This window comes from Harpia harpyja, chromosome 4 (assembly GCF_026419915.1).
Source record: "Harpia harpyja isolate bHarHar1 chromosome 4, bHarHar1 primary haplotype, whole genome shotgun sequence".
Taxonomy (NCBI): domain Eukaryota; kingdom Metazoa; phylum Chordata; class Aves; order Accipitriformes; family Accipitridae; genus Harpia; species Harpia harpyja.
Window position 1 is genome coordinate 8,609,644 of NC_068943.1, and position 16,911 is coordinate 8,626,554.

General features: G+C 40.3%; 1 protein-coding gene across 1 annotated transcript in view; it reads right to left on the bottom strand.

Annotated features, from left to right (window-relative positions):
* The window catches only part of GPC5 (glypican 5), a 732,586-nt gene that overhangs the window by 597,753 nt on the left and 117,922 nt on the right, over positions 1-16,911 (bottom strand). The window contains 1 exon segment of the mRNA XM_052785786.1: positions 1,642-1,775. Coding sequence (XP_052641746.1) covers positions 1,642-1,775 — 134 coding nt within the window.

The window sequence follows — 16,911 nt, forward strand, 5'->3', positions numbered from 1 at the left end:
AAACTGAAATCTGTGTCAGTGGATCTCAAGCTTTCTCCCCGCTCCCCCTTTTTGGTGCAGCACCTGTTTCACGCCATGAAGAGTTTCCATCACCTCAGGCCGGTGGAAGTCATGGTAAAAAAACATTGCTTCGTGCTGCCCACTGCCTCTCGAGCCCCTTCAGGTCTTCTGGGCAATCTACCTGAGGTCAATCCAGACACCACTTATTTTGAAACATGGAACAGTCCTGGATTAAGTGAAATTTTACAATTCGGTTTCATGTTTGCAGAGTGCTAGCAATCAGAAAACATCAAGAACTTGCTTAGCTACATAACACAGAGAAAATGTTGCTGTATAATGGGTATTGCCTGATGAACTTCTGTGCTGGCTAAAGCAAACTTGCGTTTTGCAGCTCTTTCCATTCTCACAATGTTCTCTAAATCCTGTGTTTGGTTTTGTTTTGTTTTTTCTCCACTATTTGGAACATGAAGGACCTTGCACTAACAAGAATGGTCTGTCTTTGAAGTTCAGAGGCACTTTTTCTTCTCCAGACATCAGAAGTGAGCAACTATTCCCTGCAATTCTCTCACTTCAGTTTCCTTCTACACTTCGAAGTGAAATGAGAGGAAACAGAGAACAAAGAAAACCACTCTGTATTTTAGCAAATACTGTGATAGAAATGAAATTTCTAATTTTAACTTTGTACTTTATTTGCATAATAGGGCCTTTAGTCTCAACTGTAATACTATCCTTACTCCTTACAGTGCTATTACTCCATATGGTCATTAAATGCTTGATTAATTTGTCTAAAGACAGACTGGCCTTTGAGATGCCCTCAGCTATCCAGGATATCTGCAGAAGTCTGGAATACACAATACAATTTACAGGACACCTGCATCCTTCTTGGCAGCAGCAGATCAGCTGGGATACCCGAGGGTATCCTCAAGTGGCACTGGGTGCTTGTAGTTGTGTGGGCAGCTGAATTGAGTCCTCCTCTCCATAGACTACAGTGGCAGCTTAAACGCCTAGCTCATACGCAGTTAGGCAAATTTTACCCTGTAATGCTGAGCCAGGTATAAATCAAATCTCCAAGTCCTTGCAGTCACCTCAATTCACTGTATACTGGCAAAAGAGCCAGAGAAAATAACTCAGCTGGACTTGCTTGAACAAGGACTTCAAGATTTAGCCCCAAATGCTTAGTTGTCTCATTTTTTACAGTAGAAAGGTATGTAAGAACAGTCATTCATTTTCTTCTGTCTGATCAATTTGTACAAATAGTCTTCCGATAAAAGTCACAATCACTTTTTGACAGATTTAGTAATGTCTGCTGATATGCAAGTTAAATGTAATTTGAAAATTTACTCATAAAGATAGAGCTAACGTTCATATTCTACCAATGTTATCCATTTTTTTAAGTACTCTAAACCACACCAAATGCCTCTGGTCATATGTACATTATTTCAGAAAATAAAATCTAGCCATGAAATTATTCTTTCCAAAATGTAACTGAGCAGATTGCGTTGCTGAAATGCTTCATTCTTTGCAGCCTTTATTTATTCTCTAGTAATGCATGCCATTGCATTGAATATAATCTGTTCTGTTGTAAAATTAATGGCTTACTTCATTCTTTCTTTCTGAGTGTAAAACTAATACCTTTCTTACTTTCTTCTGTTGGCAAGGGTTTCTTCACTGTCTCTTGAGAACATCTTCAACCCTTGATTATCTTTGTTCTGATCAAAGGAGCGACCTGGAGACTGTGTAGGCTTCCTCACAGGAGGACCACATACCTTGTTCACCTAAAAGGAAAAAAAGCCAGAAGAAGAAGAAAAGAACACATGTAAACAAAAATTATTATGTACCTCACAATTCAGTTTAAGTCCATTTTAGTAAGAAGGAAAGTTCTGTGGACATTAAGCTAAGAAAAGTATCATTAACTATCATACTTCTCAACACTATATACATAATGAATGCAGTAAACACATAATTAGTCATTTTATAGTAGAAAAAAAATGAAACAAAATCACTCCTTTTAAAGCAATACCAGGTGTATATGCAAGTCACTACATGTATTTTATTGATTGTGGCTTTTTTCTTCCTGTAAGGAAAGTGTATTGTTATGCAGACAGTAACAGTAACCCCCGAGAATATGAAGTGTTGTGAACAGCAGCCTATTTCCATTTTTTCTGTAATACAGCCTGATCACATTTTTAATATGCATTGAACTTTGTGATTTCTTTCAGGGCTGATGAATTATTATGGCATGTTCAGCACAGTTACCCAGAGCATATAGTGAACAGTTAGCATGGTGGAAACTTGCATTACAACTTTGCAAGATGTAAATTTAATGATCCAAGATGTAAGTTTAATGATTCGGACCACAGATGTTGAAAATATCAAGGGATTTTTTATGTCTGGCTTTCTGATCTAGATGTCAATAGATACAAATTCACATGAACTCCCATTTTCTTCCTTGTAAAATGTGCTACTGAGCATTTTGTATGATAGAAGATATGAATTCATGTTCACAGCTCATTATTCTTAGTCACTGAATAAAAATAATTAGGGCCATACATATTTTTACATACATATTAAATAAGAGATACTTCATGCTGGGATCACATCAGACAACATATTAAGCAGACTGAACAGCAGATATCTTGTGTAAGCTAGCACGCATGCACTACTGAAAAACTAATACTGTATGTGATTTATGAAAACTCGGTTTCAACAGGTAATCAACTTTTTTAAAAGAAAAAGGGGGAGAGGAGATCACTGTTGGCTCTAAGACAGGGATCCAATTTTTGAAGCAGAAACATACTCAAAATGCTACCATGAGACAGAGGAAAGGGTGCATAGGTTATACAACAAGGATTACTGTTTCCTGTTGCATTTTATACCCCCAAATGCAAGAACAGAGAAAGGAAATAAATCTCACGTTTCAAGTTACCATCACAGATATTAAAGTGCAAGTCTTAGGGACCACCTTTCCAACTAAGAACTGATGTAGTGTTAGTTAAGAAATACATTTAAAATCTAAAATAAAATGAACATATCTAATGTTGATGAGTTTCTTTGTTGTTATGCGTGGTGTAAGTGTTGATAATGAAAGACTCATTGAATGTGCTGGCTTACGCCAGTCAAAAGAAGAAAGAATCGGCATCGTTACTACGTATCAATAAGCATTCACCGTATTAATTGAAAGTGAGGGTAAAGTTTAAAGTGAATAGTCCTTTTTGGCTGCAATTCACATGTGTTAATTTAGGCATCCAAATTATAGTTTGAAGCCCCTTCAAACAAGATGCATGAATTTACCTGCAAGGTAATTATCCCTGGACATACAGCTAATGTCCTTTAAGGGACTTAATGGGATACACTTTAAACATGTCTTGAAGTATTCACCTCACCATTTCTTATCAGAGGCAGTGTCTCCTTGGACAGCATCTTACTACATTTGTTCTTGTCCTCAAATTCATTTTCAAACCTCGCTCACACTTCTTCCACTATTTCCCCATTAGCTCTTCTTCAGAGCACATTATCCCATGCTCTCCATCAGCTTAACTGGACTCCCATTTCCCCCCTGTCAGTCTCTACACTCTTTCTAGGCTTCATCCATCCTTGTGCGAGTCTGCTCCTTCAGTGCTGCATTTCACCAGCCTATGCAGCAGTCTATCCCATCAGCCACTCTACACCAATATAATAAAGATCTACCAGAGACAAAATATGCTTTTGTCCTTTTACTTGTCTCACTTTGCTCATGATCTCTTATGCTCACTGATGTGACATGGGAAGCATTACGCTTACGATCAGCTTTTATGACAAAGCAACTGATGGTTTGGGTTGCCTCTGTCCCAGCTTGCCATACACTCTTCAACACCTCTTTGTCTTACCAAGAATAAAAATAAGGGTTTAACAGACAGCAAGAGTCAGATCCAGATGTTAGGGAAGGAGGCACTGTCTCATGACAGGCATGGGTTAGGTGTGTAGGTTGTTGTAGGTCTTAGGTGCCTTGCGTATCTGAAAGTGACAACTCAGCTGTCCAGGCACTCTCAGAGACTGACTGCAGGGTGGGAGCCTGTGAGGGGAAGAGAAACATGGTGGAGATGACTCACTGGCCAATACAGACCCTAAGCAGATGAGTACCAGTGCTTTGGGTCAGGGAAAAAAAGAAAGAAAAAAAAAAATTGGCTCCAGGTATAGTAAACTGAAAAAACATATGCATTCAGCTTCACTAGAAAGGCAGGAGAATCCACAGCTATCTATATTTCTTGAATTTAGAATAAAATCTCATTATATTTTACTCTGACTAAAATGAACAAATAAAGAAAATCAGTAATTTTTACAGTCATAGTGTCTTGGAATACAGGTATTTGTTTTATATGTATTATACAATTGCTTCAAAAAAGGTCTAATGACCTTTCTCTCTGTTTATTCTCTTTTGAGTGAATGTCTCAAGAAATGCATTGTCCAATACCAGGAAATTTGCATTCACCGATACATTTAAAAATAAATCTTAGTTTCAAATATAAAATCTTTCTTAAAAAATTAATCTTGGGTAGACTTTATATATGTAAATACCATAAAAATCCAATCATTATCTGAAATGTCTTTTTAAAAACTGATTTTTTTTCCCAAAAGCTATTTTTGGAAAATTCTGAAAAAAAGCATTAGTTAAATGATAAAAAGAGTTTGTACAGCACCATGTACACCTCTGCCATTCCCACAAAGAACTGCATGACAGTAATCACACAGTTAATGGCAGCAACAGCTCTCACAGCTGAAAGTTAGCTCACCAATCTTTAGCAAAGTCACTTACTTCTTCAGACATTGTTTCTGCAGGATGAGCTACTTCAGCATGTACAGTGATGATGTCATCACCTCTGTTACCTTTCTCGTATCTCTGATATTTAAACCCTGGGACCACTGACTGACCGACTGGCTTTGTGTGGTGTTGGTTCTTCTTTTTGTGTTTGGTACATCACACTTGCATCACTCACCCAGCTGAACCCAATCCGTCTTTTGATAACTGTTCACTAGTGGCTGTCACTTTTATGTCGTTTCCACCATTAACTGTATATGCATGCCAAATGTACTTTCGCATGGCCCAGTCTTCATTGTCCTATGGTTTCTTCAGTAAACTTGTGCACAAGAAAAGGTCATATACTCTGATCTTGCCTTCAGGTGCCTGTTGTGTCTGTGAGCCAAATAATTTAAAATCAAAACGTCAGTATCTCATTTCCCAAGACACAGCTGATGATGGTCTAAAAACCAGATAAATACATTTTCCATAATAATTTCTGCTTTTTTTTTTAATGCATTCTTTACATCTGCAGGAATGAGTACATGGTGTAAGTGCAATGCCACTTTGTTGTGTTTCCCATGTTTTCTGAAGGACTACAACTATTTCCACTAGCTACATTGTTTCTTTATGTTTAGGTTTTGGGCTGCGAAATTAACCTTCCAGGTAAAAATTTGGTCAGTGCTATCACCACCAGAGAGGTGTCATCTTGAGAGACACAGACTGGAATCATAGCTTTGAGAGAAGGGGAATGGTCTCACTAAACTAATGATCTAACAAATGACCATTTTCCAGCAATATCCGACCAGAAGGTACTCTTACTATCTTCCAGCTTCACTGAAAGGGTATTCCCACTGAATGTTTCCTCAAACTGAGCGTTTTTCTTGGCTTCAAACACAAAATCCTGAAAGAGTGTATAAAAATTATTCTCAAAGGGGACCGAAAATACACTGACAAAAGTGAGACCGAAAAATCATCGAAAATATTATTCAGGAGAGAATTACACATCTCACTGAATTTCAGGAAGAACTGAAGACTGCTGTAAGATTTTAAAACAGACAAGCCTCAGCAACTTACTAGGGGTTTTTCTGTTGGTTCGTTAGGTTTTTTTTCTTTTGGTCAAATGTTCTTAAATACTGCACAATATTTAAGGGCATAAAAAGAAACCTCAGAAAATTATAAAACTCCCGACTTTCACAGTTCAGACAAACCTATTGTCATTATACTCAGCATGCTGTTATTATACACAATTTGTACGCCACAGTATGATGACTAGGTTAATTAAAAGCTCTTGTAATAACCATGCAGTTAAATTGCAATTAGTGCCACACATGAACTTTATGGCAGTTTGATTTTGCTTGGTGCAATTCCGTAGAACGTCTACTTATGGTTACTTACAGTTTGGAAAACCGGCGCATCATAAACCTTTACGTTTACACAGGACTGGACAATGATGTGAGCATCATACCAATAATAGTGGGATACTGTCCTCTTAAGTTCACGTGCTCAATAGGAGAAATCAGTCACATTCTTTGGGGTTTTTTTTTCCACTATAGAAATGGTTCTTTCTGACCTCAGCATTTCCACTGAAATGATTTTACATCAAATGTCTGAAGCAAACTGAAGGCACAGTCCTGTGATGCACTTCAAACTAGATACGCCAAGTCTCGGTGATTAGCTATGCCATAATCTTTAAACACTGCCACTGTGCCAGAAATAAGTCTCAAGAATCCCAAGACTCTCTGCTCCACTTTGGGCCATAGGCTGTTGTGACATACAATGAAAAGATGAGCATCTTTGAGTCTTGCGGTGTGTCTGTAGTCTGTTTCACTTGTTCTTACTGCTGTGCACAGAGCAACAGGGAAGAAAACACTTCTCTGGATACAAAACCTCTGGGGCTTACACTCAGCTCTAGCTGGGAACCAGAATCAGAGTCTGAAAATTGCTCTTTCTTTTATGTTTAACAGTTTCATGCTTGTTTTGGTAAGTTTAGCAAACACTGTAAGTTTCTGATACATATATATCCAGGATTTCCTGTAAATGGGGTACATGTCAAGTATTCACTGGACTGACACAGTCTCTCAGACCTGTAAGCCATCAGTGTGGCCATAGTCCATGCAGACATTTAAAACTGCTTTTATTTAATGCGTGTTTTACTTAGTGATTAGTCTGGTGGCTTTCAGTTCTAGCTATCAAATTTGCCATCATCTTTTACAGTTAAATCCCTCAAACACTCATGAGCAAACAGACAGCTGAAGTCTAATAACTAAAGCAAAGCTAAAATGAGATGGCAGGGATGGATGGGCCGAAAATACATTTGTTACCAAAAAAATGTGGTTAAGTTAATTTTATTTTATGTTCTAGGAATACACAAGCGAATACTTTCTTTGAGAAACAGATTCTTGATGAGTCACAAGCATTTCCAGCAACAGATTACTAATCAAACTACCCAAAATATTCATCCAGAAAAACAATGCATTACATGTTTATGACGTTTCCTTGATTCAGATTTAATCCTTGCAAGTGGATGTGTAATACTTTCAGGTAAGGTGGCTGTGTGTCAGACAAAAGAGAAAAAGAAGACCAATACAGTATACTCTTTGCACCTCAACCTGCCAGCCAGCCTCTGCGAGCAGCACAGGAGAGGATGGCTCCTCTGTCACCAGGCAACACAGGGGTGTGGCACTTTCTGACCATGTAAGCAGGTGAAAATGAAGATTTCTCAAAGTAAGATTAGCTTCTCCTTTCAACCTGTAATAGTGTCCAGCTGAGCTCCTGCTGCAGGAGCCAATATACCCACACACTTAGCACTGGTTTCACTGGTTTGTCTTCTTCTCGTTAAACCACAAGAGGGAGCACCAGTATTTCAGTATTTCCAAGCACTTAAGCAGGCTTTTATCGTTTGCTGCTTGTTAACAGTTGCATATTTGATATCAAACTTCTGTTGCAAAGAAAAATGTATTTTGATATGTGAGAGTGTGCACGTGTGCATGGAAGATTCAAGTATTCCCTACTGAAACAAAATCCAAGTTCTTGAAAACAAGGAGAGCAAGCATTTGGTAAAACAGGCTGGTTTTCCTTCAGAACAGGAAAAAGACATTAATGAGATTGTCTTAGCAAAGTACGGTGGAGTACCACCAGTGTTTACACCACAGGACAATCATGCAGAAATCGTGTATTATTTCCTTGGTTTTCTTTGTAAATTTTGTCTTCTTTATCTGTGACTAGTTGTCTCTTTTTCTCCACTGTAGCCTCAGGACTCTTAGCAATATGTCTTAGGCACCCAGAACTCTAAGCAAGCTCTGGAGCTACAGCGGCTATTTTATAAGTTTCATACATAGGTTTAATCATTTTACAAAACTTCCAAGAGCAGTCCAAGACAACCTGAAAGGGGAAAACATTGTGAACAACAGCCTAAAGAATTACAGAGTAAAGCTGATACTTAGAATAATGCTTGCACAAATTAGTAAACACTCAATTTATAATCACCTGCAAGACAAATCTTAAATGGACTTGCCAAATAATGATAATTTCAATGCAATTTTATTCAAAATTGTAATTAAAAGCTCAGGTGATACATGAAAAAGTATATTTATAATCTTTTAAGTGAGATAGAGTTGGAAGTGAAAGAACTGAGAGGATTACATGTTGCAAAAAAAAGGAAGATCACTTTCTGTGAAATATAAATAATAGTACAACTTGGAGATAACTGAACTAATTATTCCACTCTGTTTGGCACTTGCATGGCATCAGTGCCATTGCTGTACACCTTTCTGGGGAAATCTACAGTCAAGACAGAGGACCAAGGAAGAGACAAAAAAGCTAAGAGTTTGCAAACCAGGTTTTTTTAATCAGCGATTTTTTTATACAGTTTTGCAAAAGACTGCTGTCCAAGCTGTTGGATTCTGGGAGCCACAGTCCACAACTTTCATGTGACTAAGACTCGTATCCTCCTCCTACCACTCCATCTACCAAAACCAGTGCTCCAGCCCAAGTTCTTGAGACTGTTCTCATATCTCGTCAGTTTTTAATTATCTCCGATTTCCTTCACAATTTTGCATGTTCTGATTGTAAAGTAAAATCCAGTAGCCCATTAAATATGAGTTACTTAATATACTTTTAATTTGTGTCTTCTGCTCTTTAATTACTAAAACCTTAAATGGTTTTAATTCTGCTGCTCCTTTCATGAGGGACTAACACTCAGCAAGTCTGGCAGTAAAAATAGCTTCTCCTTCTGAATGGGGGTGGGAGGGAAGGAAATGTTGGGTTTTTTTTTTAATGGCTTAATGTCAGGGGAAATCCTAATGTTCTCAGCCAAGCTACCCTGCAGCCAGAATACAGCACTGCCAGTTCAAACTCTTCAAAGGCAGTTCAACAAAACTGCTTCTTGTGAGAGGCTGCCAGCTTTCCCAATCCAAGTCTGCTTCAGTGTATGCCAAGGTGTTTCATTTATGCTCAGTGAAAACACTCTGTGGTTCTCCTCTGAAAAGTAATTATATAAAACTGGCAGTAGTCCTTTCCAAAGATCAGCTGCCTGTGTGTAGTTTGACTGATTTATCTATGCTCTCTAGTGGTTAAAATACACTTTATTGCTCCCTACTTCTGTGTGCCCTGCAAGTACAGCTCTGACGTAGAGGGCTAACATTATGCCTATACAAGCAGAATTGTTCTTTAAATCTAAGTCTATCCAGGGTCACCTGTGTAACCCAAAAGAAATTCAGTAGGAATGTGACTGTCAAAGTAAGCAGAAATGGGGCTCTATAACCTTTATCAGGCATGTTACTCACTTAAAACAAAAAACGTATTACAACTTACAATACATGAAGAATCTGTGAAACCAAAACAAGTTGGCTGCGTCAGCATATCTGCACGATGTGTTTACACTTTGTGGCAGGCTGCAATTTATGTTCCAAAATTGTGAAGAGGAGAACAGTTTTGTAAGATCTGCAACAAAAGTATGTAAGTCAGTAAAATCATGCACACTTACAGTAACAGTCATAATGCATTATTTCATTTAGCATAAGACAGTGTCAACAACTCTTTAAATAACTGGAGGGTCACCTCTTCATGATAATAAAGAATCAAAAACTATCTGGAAAAAAATATGAGGGGAAAAAACCACTATCTAGTTAGTCAGCATTTCAGAGAACCTAGGTGTTTCTCCCCCATTCCAAACTACATCTTATGAGATATGTGGTTTTGCTTCCTTTATCTGTATATTAAGTGTTTCAGTGTCTCCTCACCCTCGTATTTGAACCTGGACAAACCAGTTTTCTTTGAAGATCTTTTGTGATGTAGAAGACACTCACTCATTTATACATGTTCATATTTCAAGGACCAAAATAGTCTGAAAAATTAATTTGCTTCAAAATCTCTGAATTTGCCCTCACGAAGTTTTTCGCTTCCAGTACAAAGGGTTGGTAGTGATTTAAAGGCTGAGACACCAGAAGTCTGCTCAGCTGAGTAGCTCTCTTTGTGAACAGTTATTCTGTTTCACAATGAAAAAGGAAGAGCAGAGAAGAAAGAAAACACATACACAGCCTACAGAAAGGATTCTCAGTTGACTTCTTCCTTTACACTTATTCATGCCTCTTACTTGGCTTTGGGGAAAGAGTAAAAAGCCTCCTTTCTTATCCTTCTGTAAATACAAAGAATCAGAATCTTGAGCAGCATTTTCAGCCTCTTGGAGCACCTTCCTTACCTTCAGTTCAGCTCCCCAGTGGACACATTCAGACAAGCCTGCCATGGTGCCAAAGCAGAGTTAGATGTCTAGCATGTCAACTAAAACCAGAACGTGATGGCAGCCCAGACTGCTTACTCCACATTTTTCAGACTCTGAGCCCTTATGCAGTCAATGGAAAGAGGAAGGCCATTTTGGATCTGTGCATTTTGCCCAAATTTTGCCTAACCTTCTGTTAAAAAAGAAAAAAAGGGAGGTATATTAAAGATCCTATGCATTCCTGATAAAATAGTTCTCAATCTTAAGAAGGAAGTGCAGCAAACTGAGAGATTTAATAAAAGATTCAAGTAATTTCAAATTGTGAAGTGGATTTGCTCTAAACACATTAAACAGGAATGCATAATGCATGCCATGATATGTTCCTACAATATTTACTTGGCAGTCTATATTAAACATACCTTACGCAAACCTGCACTACTCAGCATTGCTTGCCAAAGCTGTGTGTGTGTGTTGGTAAGCGTGGTGGGTGGACCTTGGCTGGCTGCGAGACCCCCACCCAGCCGCTCTCTCACTCCCCCTCCTCAACAGGACAGGGGGAGAAAATAAGATGAAAAAGCTTGTGGGTCGAGATAAAGACAAGGAGATCACTCACCAATTACTGTCATGGGTAAAACAGCCTCAACTTGGGGAAGATGAATTTAATTTATTGCCAATTAAAAATAGAGTAGAATGGTGAGAAACAAAGATAAAACCAAAAACATCTTCCCCCTAGCACCCTCCTTCATCCCAGGCTCAGCTTCATTCCTTCACTCCCAACTCCTCTGCCTCCCCTCAGCCCCCCAAGTGCTGCAAGGGGGACAGGGAAGGGGGGTTGTGATCAGTCCGCAACACTGCATCTCTGCCACTCCTTGCTCCTCACGCTTTTCCCCTGCTCCAGCATGAGGTTCTCCATGGGCTGCAGCGCGCAGATCTGCTCCACCATGGTCTACTGCATCGGCTGCAGGGGGACAGCCTGCCTCACCATGGTCTTCCCCATGGGCTGCAGGGGAATCTCTGCTCCGGCGCCTGGAGCACCTCCTGCCCCTCCTTCTGCACTGACCTGGGGGTCTGCAGGGCTGGTTCTCTCACCTTTTTTCCTCGCTCCTCACTGCCGTGCATCATTTTTGCGCTTTCTTAAATACGTTTTCCTCGAGGCACCACCACCTTGTCTGCGGGTCTGAGCGGTGCCCTGGAGTGGGTGGGTTGGAGCCGGCTGGAACCGGTCGTGTCCGGCACGGGGCAGCCCCGGCCGCTCCTCTCCTGCAGAGCCCCCACCGGCACCCGGGCGCCCGCACCCCGTACAACAAGTAACGCCGCTGTGGGAGTTGCAGGGGAGGAACCTTGGCAAATGAACTGAAAAAAATTGAAAACCAGGGGAATTTGGCAAATGAATTGAAAAAAAGCACTTTTCAGAAAAGTGTGAGATATGAACTTGACACCGGATTTGAACCACTTCTCACCAAAGGTGAGAAAGATGCCCGCTCTCATTTCCATAAATGAAAGGAAAATTGGCCGCAAGAACAGGAATTGAAAATGATGTATCTTGAAACACGTACCAAGAGCTGTGCCACCATATACTCAGATGCTGAGAAGCTGAGGAATGTAGCAATTGATTTTATTTAGACAGACATGATTTCATGGCTTCATGTTCTGCTATTATATTTAAGAAGCTCTTGAGAGAAATGAGTGCTTCCAGTGTTTGGCACACACCTGCCAGTGTATCATAAACCTTAAAATAAAGACACTGACAGAATATTAGCAAGTGTATGCCAGCAATGTTTATCAATTTTATTTTTTCTTTCCAATTTGCACTTGAGAAGTAATGCCCTGATAAGTGAAAGGAGTAGATCATACACTAACATACATTTTTCCAAAATGTGTGCACATCTACGGATGTATTATTGCCTTTGCTAATACTCTGTGCATAATTTGAAGCCCTTTTTCTACACATTAGAAGCAAGCAGACCCATTGCACTGGAAAAGGACACCGATTTTGAGCAGAATTCTGCAGCACGGAGCTTACAACAAGGATTCATTCCAACATACAAGAGATACTCTGGGACGTGGTTACCACTATTTTTATGTTAAATATTGTAGCAGAGATTTTGTTGTTATTTGGAAAACACCAATTTTAGTTACAAAATCTGTAAAACGGCATGGGCATTTATAGCGGTGGTATATAGTGTGTGGTATAGAGGACAAGACTACAGAAATAAGAGTAATACTTCAGATCTCAGTAATATACATAGCAAGGATGGATCAAAACAGAAAAGAGGGTAAGAGTTGTCAAACCACTAGGTATGTTTAGGTAGGAAGAAAGCCTACTATTTAATAAAAACAACTTTCATTAGTTACAAACAAGCCATAAACACTTGCTTTGTTGATTTTTGCTTTGTTTTCAAAGTTCTCCATTCTCTTTTCTGATGAAAAAAGCCCAGTTTAGCCTCAGAAGAAAACCTTTTGACAGCAGCAAGGAGCTATTCCACTCTGAAACAATGGTGAAGTGAAATATAACGCTACAGGAATCTGAATTAGATGGAGGTCATGACTGCAGTACACTTACTCCATGCTACATTAAAAAAAAAAAAAAATGACTGATGTATGAAAATATGCCATACTTTATTATACAAGCACCACAGTTTTTCACAGCTACAGCTGGATGCATATCTGTGAATGGAGAGAAATGGAAGGTGATAGTGTTTAACTGTGTGCTATGTTAGGTTAGATATCAAACCTTCCTTTAGAACACAATGATACTAGAATACAGACATGTATAAGACGAGGACTTTAAATCCAATTACGGTTCAGCAGTTTCCACAAATCAGTTTATATCAATCTTGTGAAGGAATTTAAATTCATCAATTTATCAAGTAATATAAATTCAGCAAAGTAATGATGGCAGAGACATATGCCAAAAGCTTCAGGCAGAAATCCACAATTTTATTCCAAAGTCTGCTTTGCTGAAAATTACGTATTTAATTTTTTACTTTTTTTTACAAAAGTATGAAAGAACTATATGGCATGTTGCTCACTTGGGGTTTGTCTTTTAAAAATTAGTAATGGGAATACACATTTGCTGAAAGTTAAAGGAGTACAAGGCCAGTTAGATAGTTTGGTGATAGGAACAATGTAATTAATTTTCCCACAACACCAAATTTAAGTAGTATCTATGCAATCTCTAAACCAAGGCTCATTTTCCCTCCACAGTATATCATCAATACCTCCACTTCTCTTGAGAACAGAAGTACCTACTGTTGATATATAGCTTTGCAACCAACTCCTTTGAGAACCTTTGGGCTATCACTCTGTTGGCCTCAATTTTTATCATCCTGTCCTGGCGAATTTCACTGAGGCTCTGAGATTGTATAAGGACCAATTCCTTCACTTTTGCTTTGACCAAAGATCTGTGAAATAGACAATGAGCACTGTCTTGTGCAGGTTCAGTTTTAACAGCATACCATGGTAGTGAGCACCTTGCATGGCAACGTTCATCAGCCATGAGATGAAGCCAGTGCCCACATCCTGCACTAGAAGAAGAACATGATGAACATGATAGGTTCCTGCCTTGTCCGTGATGCCCATATGTGGGTCCTATCCCACCACAGCTACCTATTCAAAGATGGCTGGCTCCTTGGCAAGAATATTCCCCTGATGCACCCACCTTCTAAGTAATTTCACAGATTCACAGAATTGTTTTAAGTTGGGAGCGACTTCTTGAGGTCATATAATCCAATATCCCTATTCAAACAGGGTCAGCTACAGTTGGTTGTCCAGGTTCATGTCTAGTTGGTTTTTGCATATTTCCAAGGATGGAAACTCCACCACCTCTCTGGGCAACCTGCTCCATGGAATTTCATGGTTTTTAATTTCTGCCCATTGCCTCTTGTCCTGTCAGTGGGCACCACTGAAAAGAGCTTGGCTCCTTCCTCTTTGTTGTCTCCTATCAGGTATTTATTCACATTAATGAGATTCCCCAAGTCTCTTCTCCAGGCTGAACAGTCCCAGCTCTGTCAGCCTCTCCTTATATGAGAGATGCTCCAGTCCCATAATCATCTTTGTGGCTGGACTCACTTCAGTCAGTCCATACCTTTCTCATACTGAGGAGCCCAGAACTGGACACAGCACTCCAGATGCTGAGCAGAAGGATAGGATCACCTCCCTCAGACTGCTGGTAACACCCTGCCTAATGCAGCCCAGGAGGCTGTTGGCCTTCTTTGGTGTGCAGGGGCATTTCTCATGTTCAACTCGGTGTCCACCAGGACGCCCAAGTCCTTTCTTCCAAAGCTGCTTTCCAGTCAATCAGCCCCCAGCACGTACTTGTGCATGGGGTTATTCCTCCCCAGGTGCAGGATTTTCATCTCCCTTTGTTGAACTTCATGAGATTCCTCAGGCCAGTTCTTCAGCCTGCCGAGGTCCCTCTGAATGGCACAACCATTTGGTGTAACAGCTGCTCCTCCCAGTTTTGTATTGTCTACTAACTTGCTGAGGGTGCACTCTGTCCCATCACCCAGGCCACTGATGAAGACATTAAACAGTATTTGCCCCAGTATCAGCCCCTGAGGTACAGCACTAGTGACTTGCCTCCAACTGTATTTTGTGCCACTGAGCACAATCCTCTGGGCCCAGCCACTCATCCAGTTTTCAGTCTTCCTCACAGTGCACTTTGTCAGCACAAACTCTCACAGGCTTTAGTAAAGTCAAGGTAAACATCATCCATTGCTCTACCCATATCCTATCAAGTTGGCTGCCCTATCAAGGATATCAAGTTGGTTAAGCATGGTTTCCCCTTTGTAAATCCTTTCTGATTACTCCCAATCATCTTCTTGTCCATCTGTTTGGAAGTTCCACCACCTTCCCAAGGATCGAGGTGAGGCTGACTGACCTGTAGTTTCCTGGATCCTCCTTCTTACTCTTTTTGAAGATAGGGGAGACATTTGCTTTTTTCCAGTCTTCAGGAACCTCTCCCAGTTGCCAAGACCGTTCAAAGATAATTGAGCGTGGCCTCATAATGACATCACCCAGCTGCCTCAGCACTTGTGGGTGCTACTTGTCAGGCCCCATGAACTTATGTATGTCCAGTTTGTTTAAGTGCTCTAAGATTAGTGCCCTAACCTGTTCTCCACTGAGTGTAAGTCTTCATTGATCCAGACCTTTCCCCTGGTCTCTGGATCCTTAATTTCTGAAGGCCAGTCTTCCTAGTAAAGACTAGGGCAAAGAAGGCATTGAATACCTCAGCTTTTTCTGTATCCTGTGTCACCAGTTCCCGTGCCCCATTCAGCAGCAGGCACACATTTTCCCTTGTCTTACTTTTGCTGTTTATGTACTTGTAGAATTCTTTCTTGCTGCTTTTCCTATCACTTGCCAGATTCAACTCCAGGTCAGCCTTGGCTTTTCAAACCCTATCCCTACAATATTGGACACCAACTCTATACTGCTCTTGGGTCATCTGCCCCTGCTTCCACATCTTAAAACACTCCCTTTTTATAAATTCAGTCAAGAGCTCTTTGCTTTATACCATGCAGGACTCCTGATGCCTCTGCTTGATTTCCTACTTGTCAGGATAGAGCTCTCTTGAGCCTGGAGGAGGTGATCCTTGAATATCCACCAGCTCTCCTGGATCCCTCTACTCTCCGTGGCCATATTCCATGGGATTCTCCCAAGCAGATCTCTGAAGAGGTTGAAATCTGGTCTTCTGAAATCCAGTCTTCTGAAATCCAGGGGTGTGGTCCTCCTTTTTGCACTGCTTTCTCCTCTTAGGATATTGAACTCTTAGGATCTCAAGGCTGCTCCTGACTTTCACATCCTTGACACATTCCTCCTTGTTTGTGAGTATCAAGTCCAGCAGAGCGCTCTTCTTCGTTAGCACCTATGCCAGGAAGTTGTTGCCAATGCACTCCAGAAATCTCCTAGATTGCTTGTTCACTGCTGTGCTGTTCTTCCAGCTGATACCAGGGTGCTTATAATTCCCCCATGACGTGTGTCTCTTCCAAATCAACATCTGAAGCAAGAAAAGATTGACAGGCAGCACACTTATCTTGACTACCATCAACAGGACAGTGTCCTCTATCCACAAGTCCTCTCATGTTTTCCCCCAGTTTTTGCAGAAAGTCTTCCCATAGGAGACTCCATCTATTCATAGAATCATAGAATCATTGAGATTGGAAAAGACCTTTAAGATCATTGAGTCCAACCATTAACCTAACACTGCCAAGTCCACCACTAAACCATGTCCCTAAGAGCCACATCCACACGTCTTTTAAATACCTCCAGGGATGGTGACTCAACCACTTTCCTGGGCAGCAAGTTCCAAGGCTTGACAACCCTTTCAGTGAAGAAATTTTTCCTAATATCCAATCTCAACCTCCCCTGGCACAACTTGAGGCTGTTTCCTCTCGTCCTAACGCTTGTTACTTGGGAG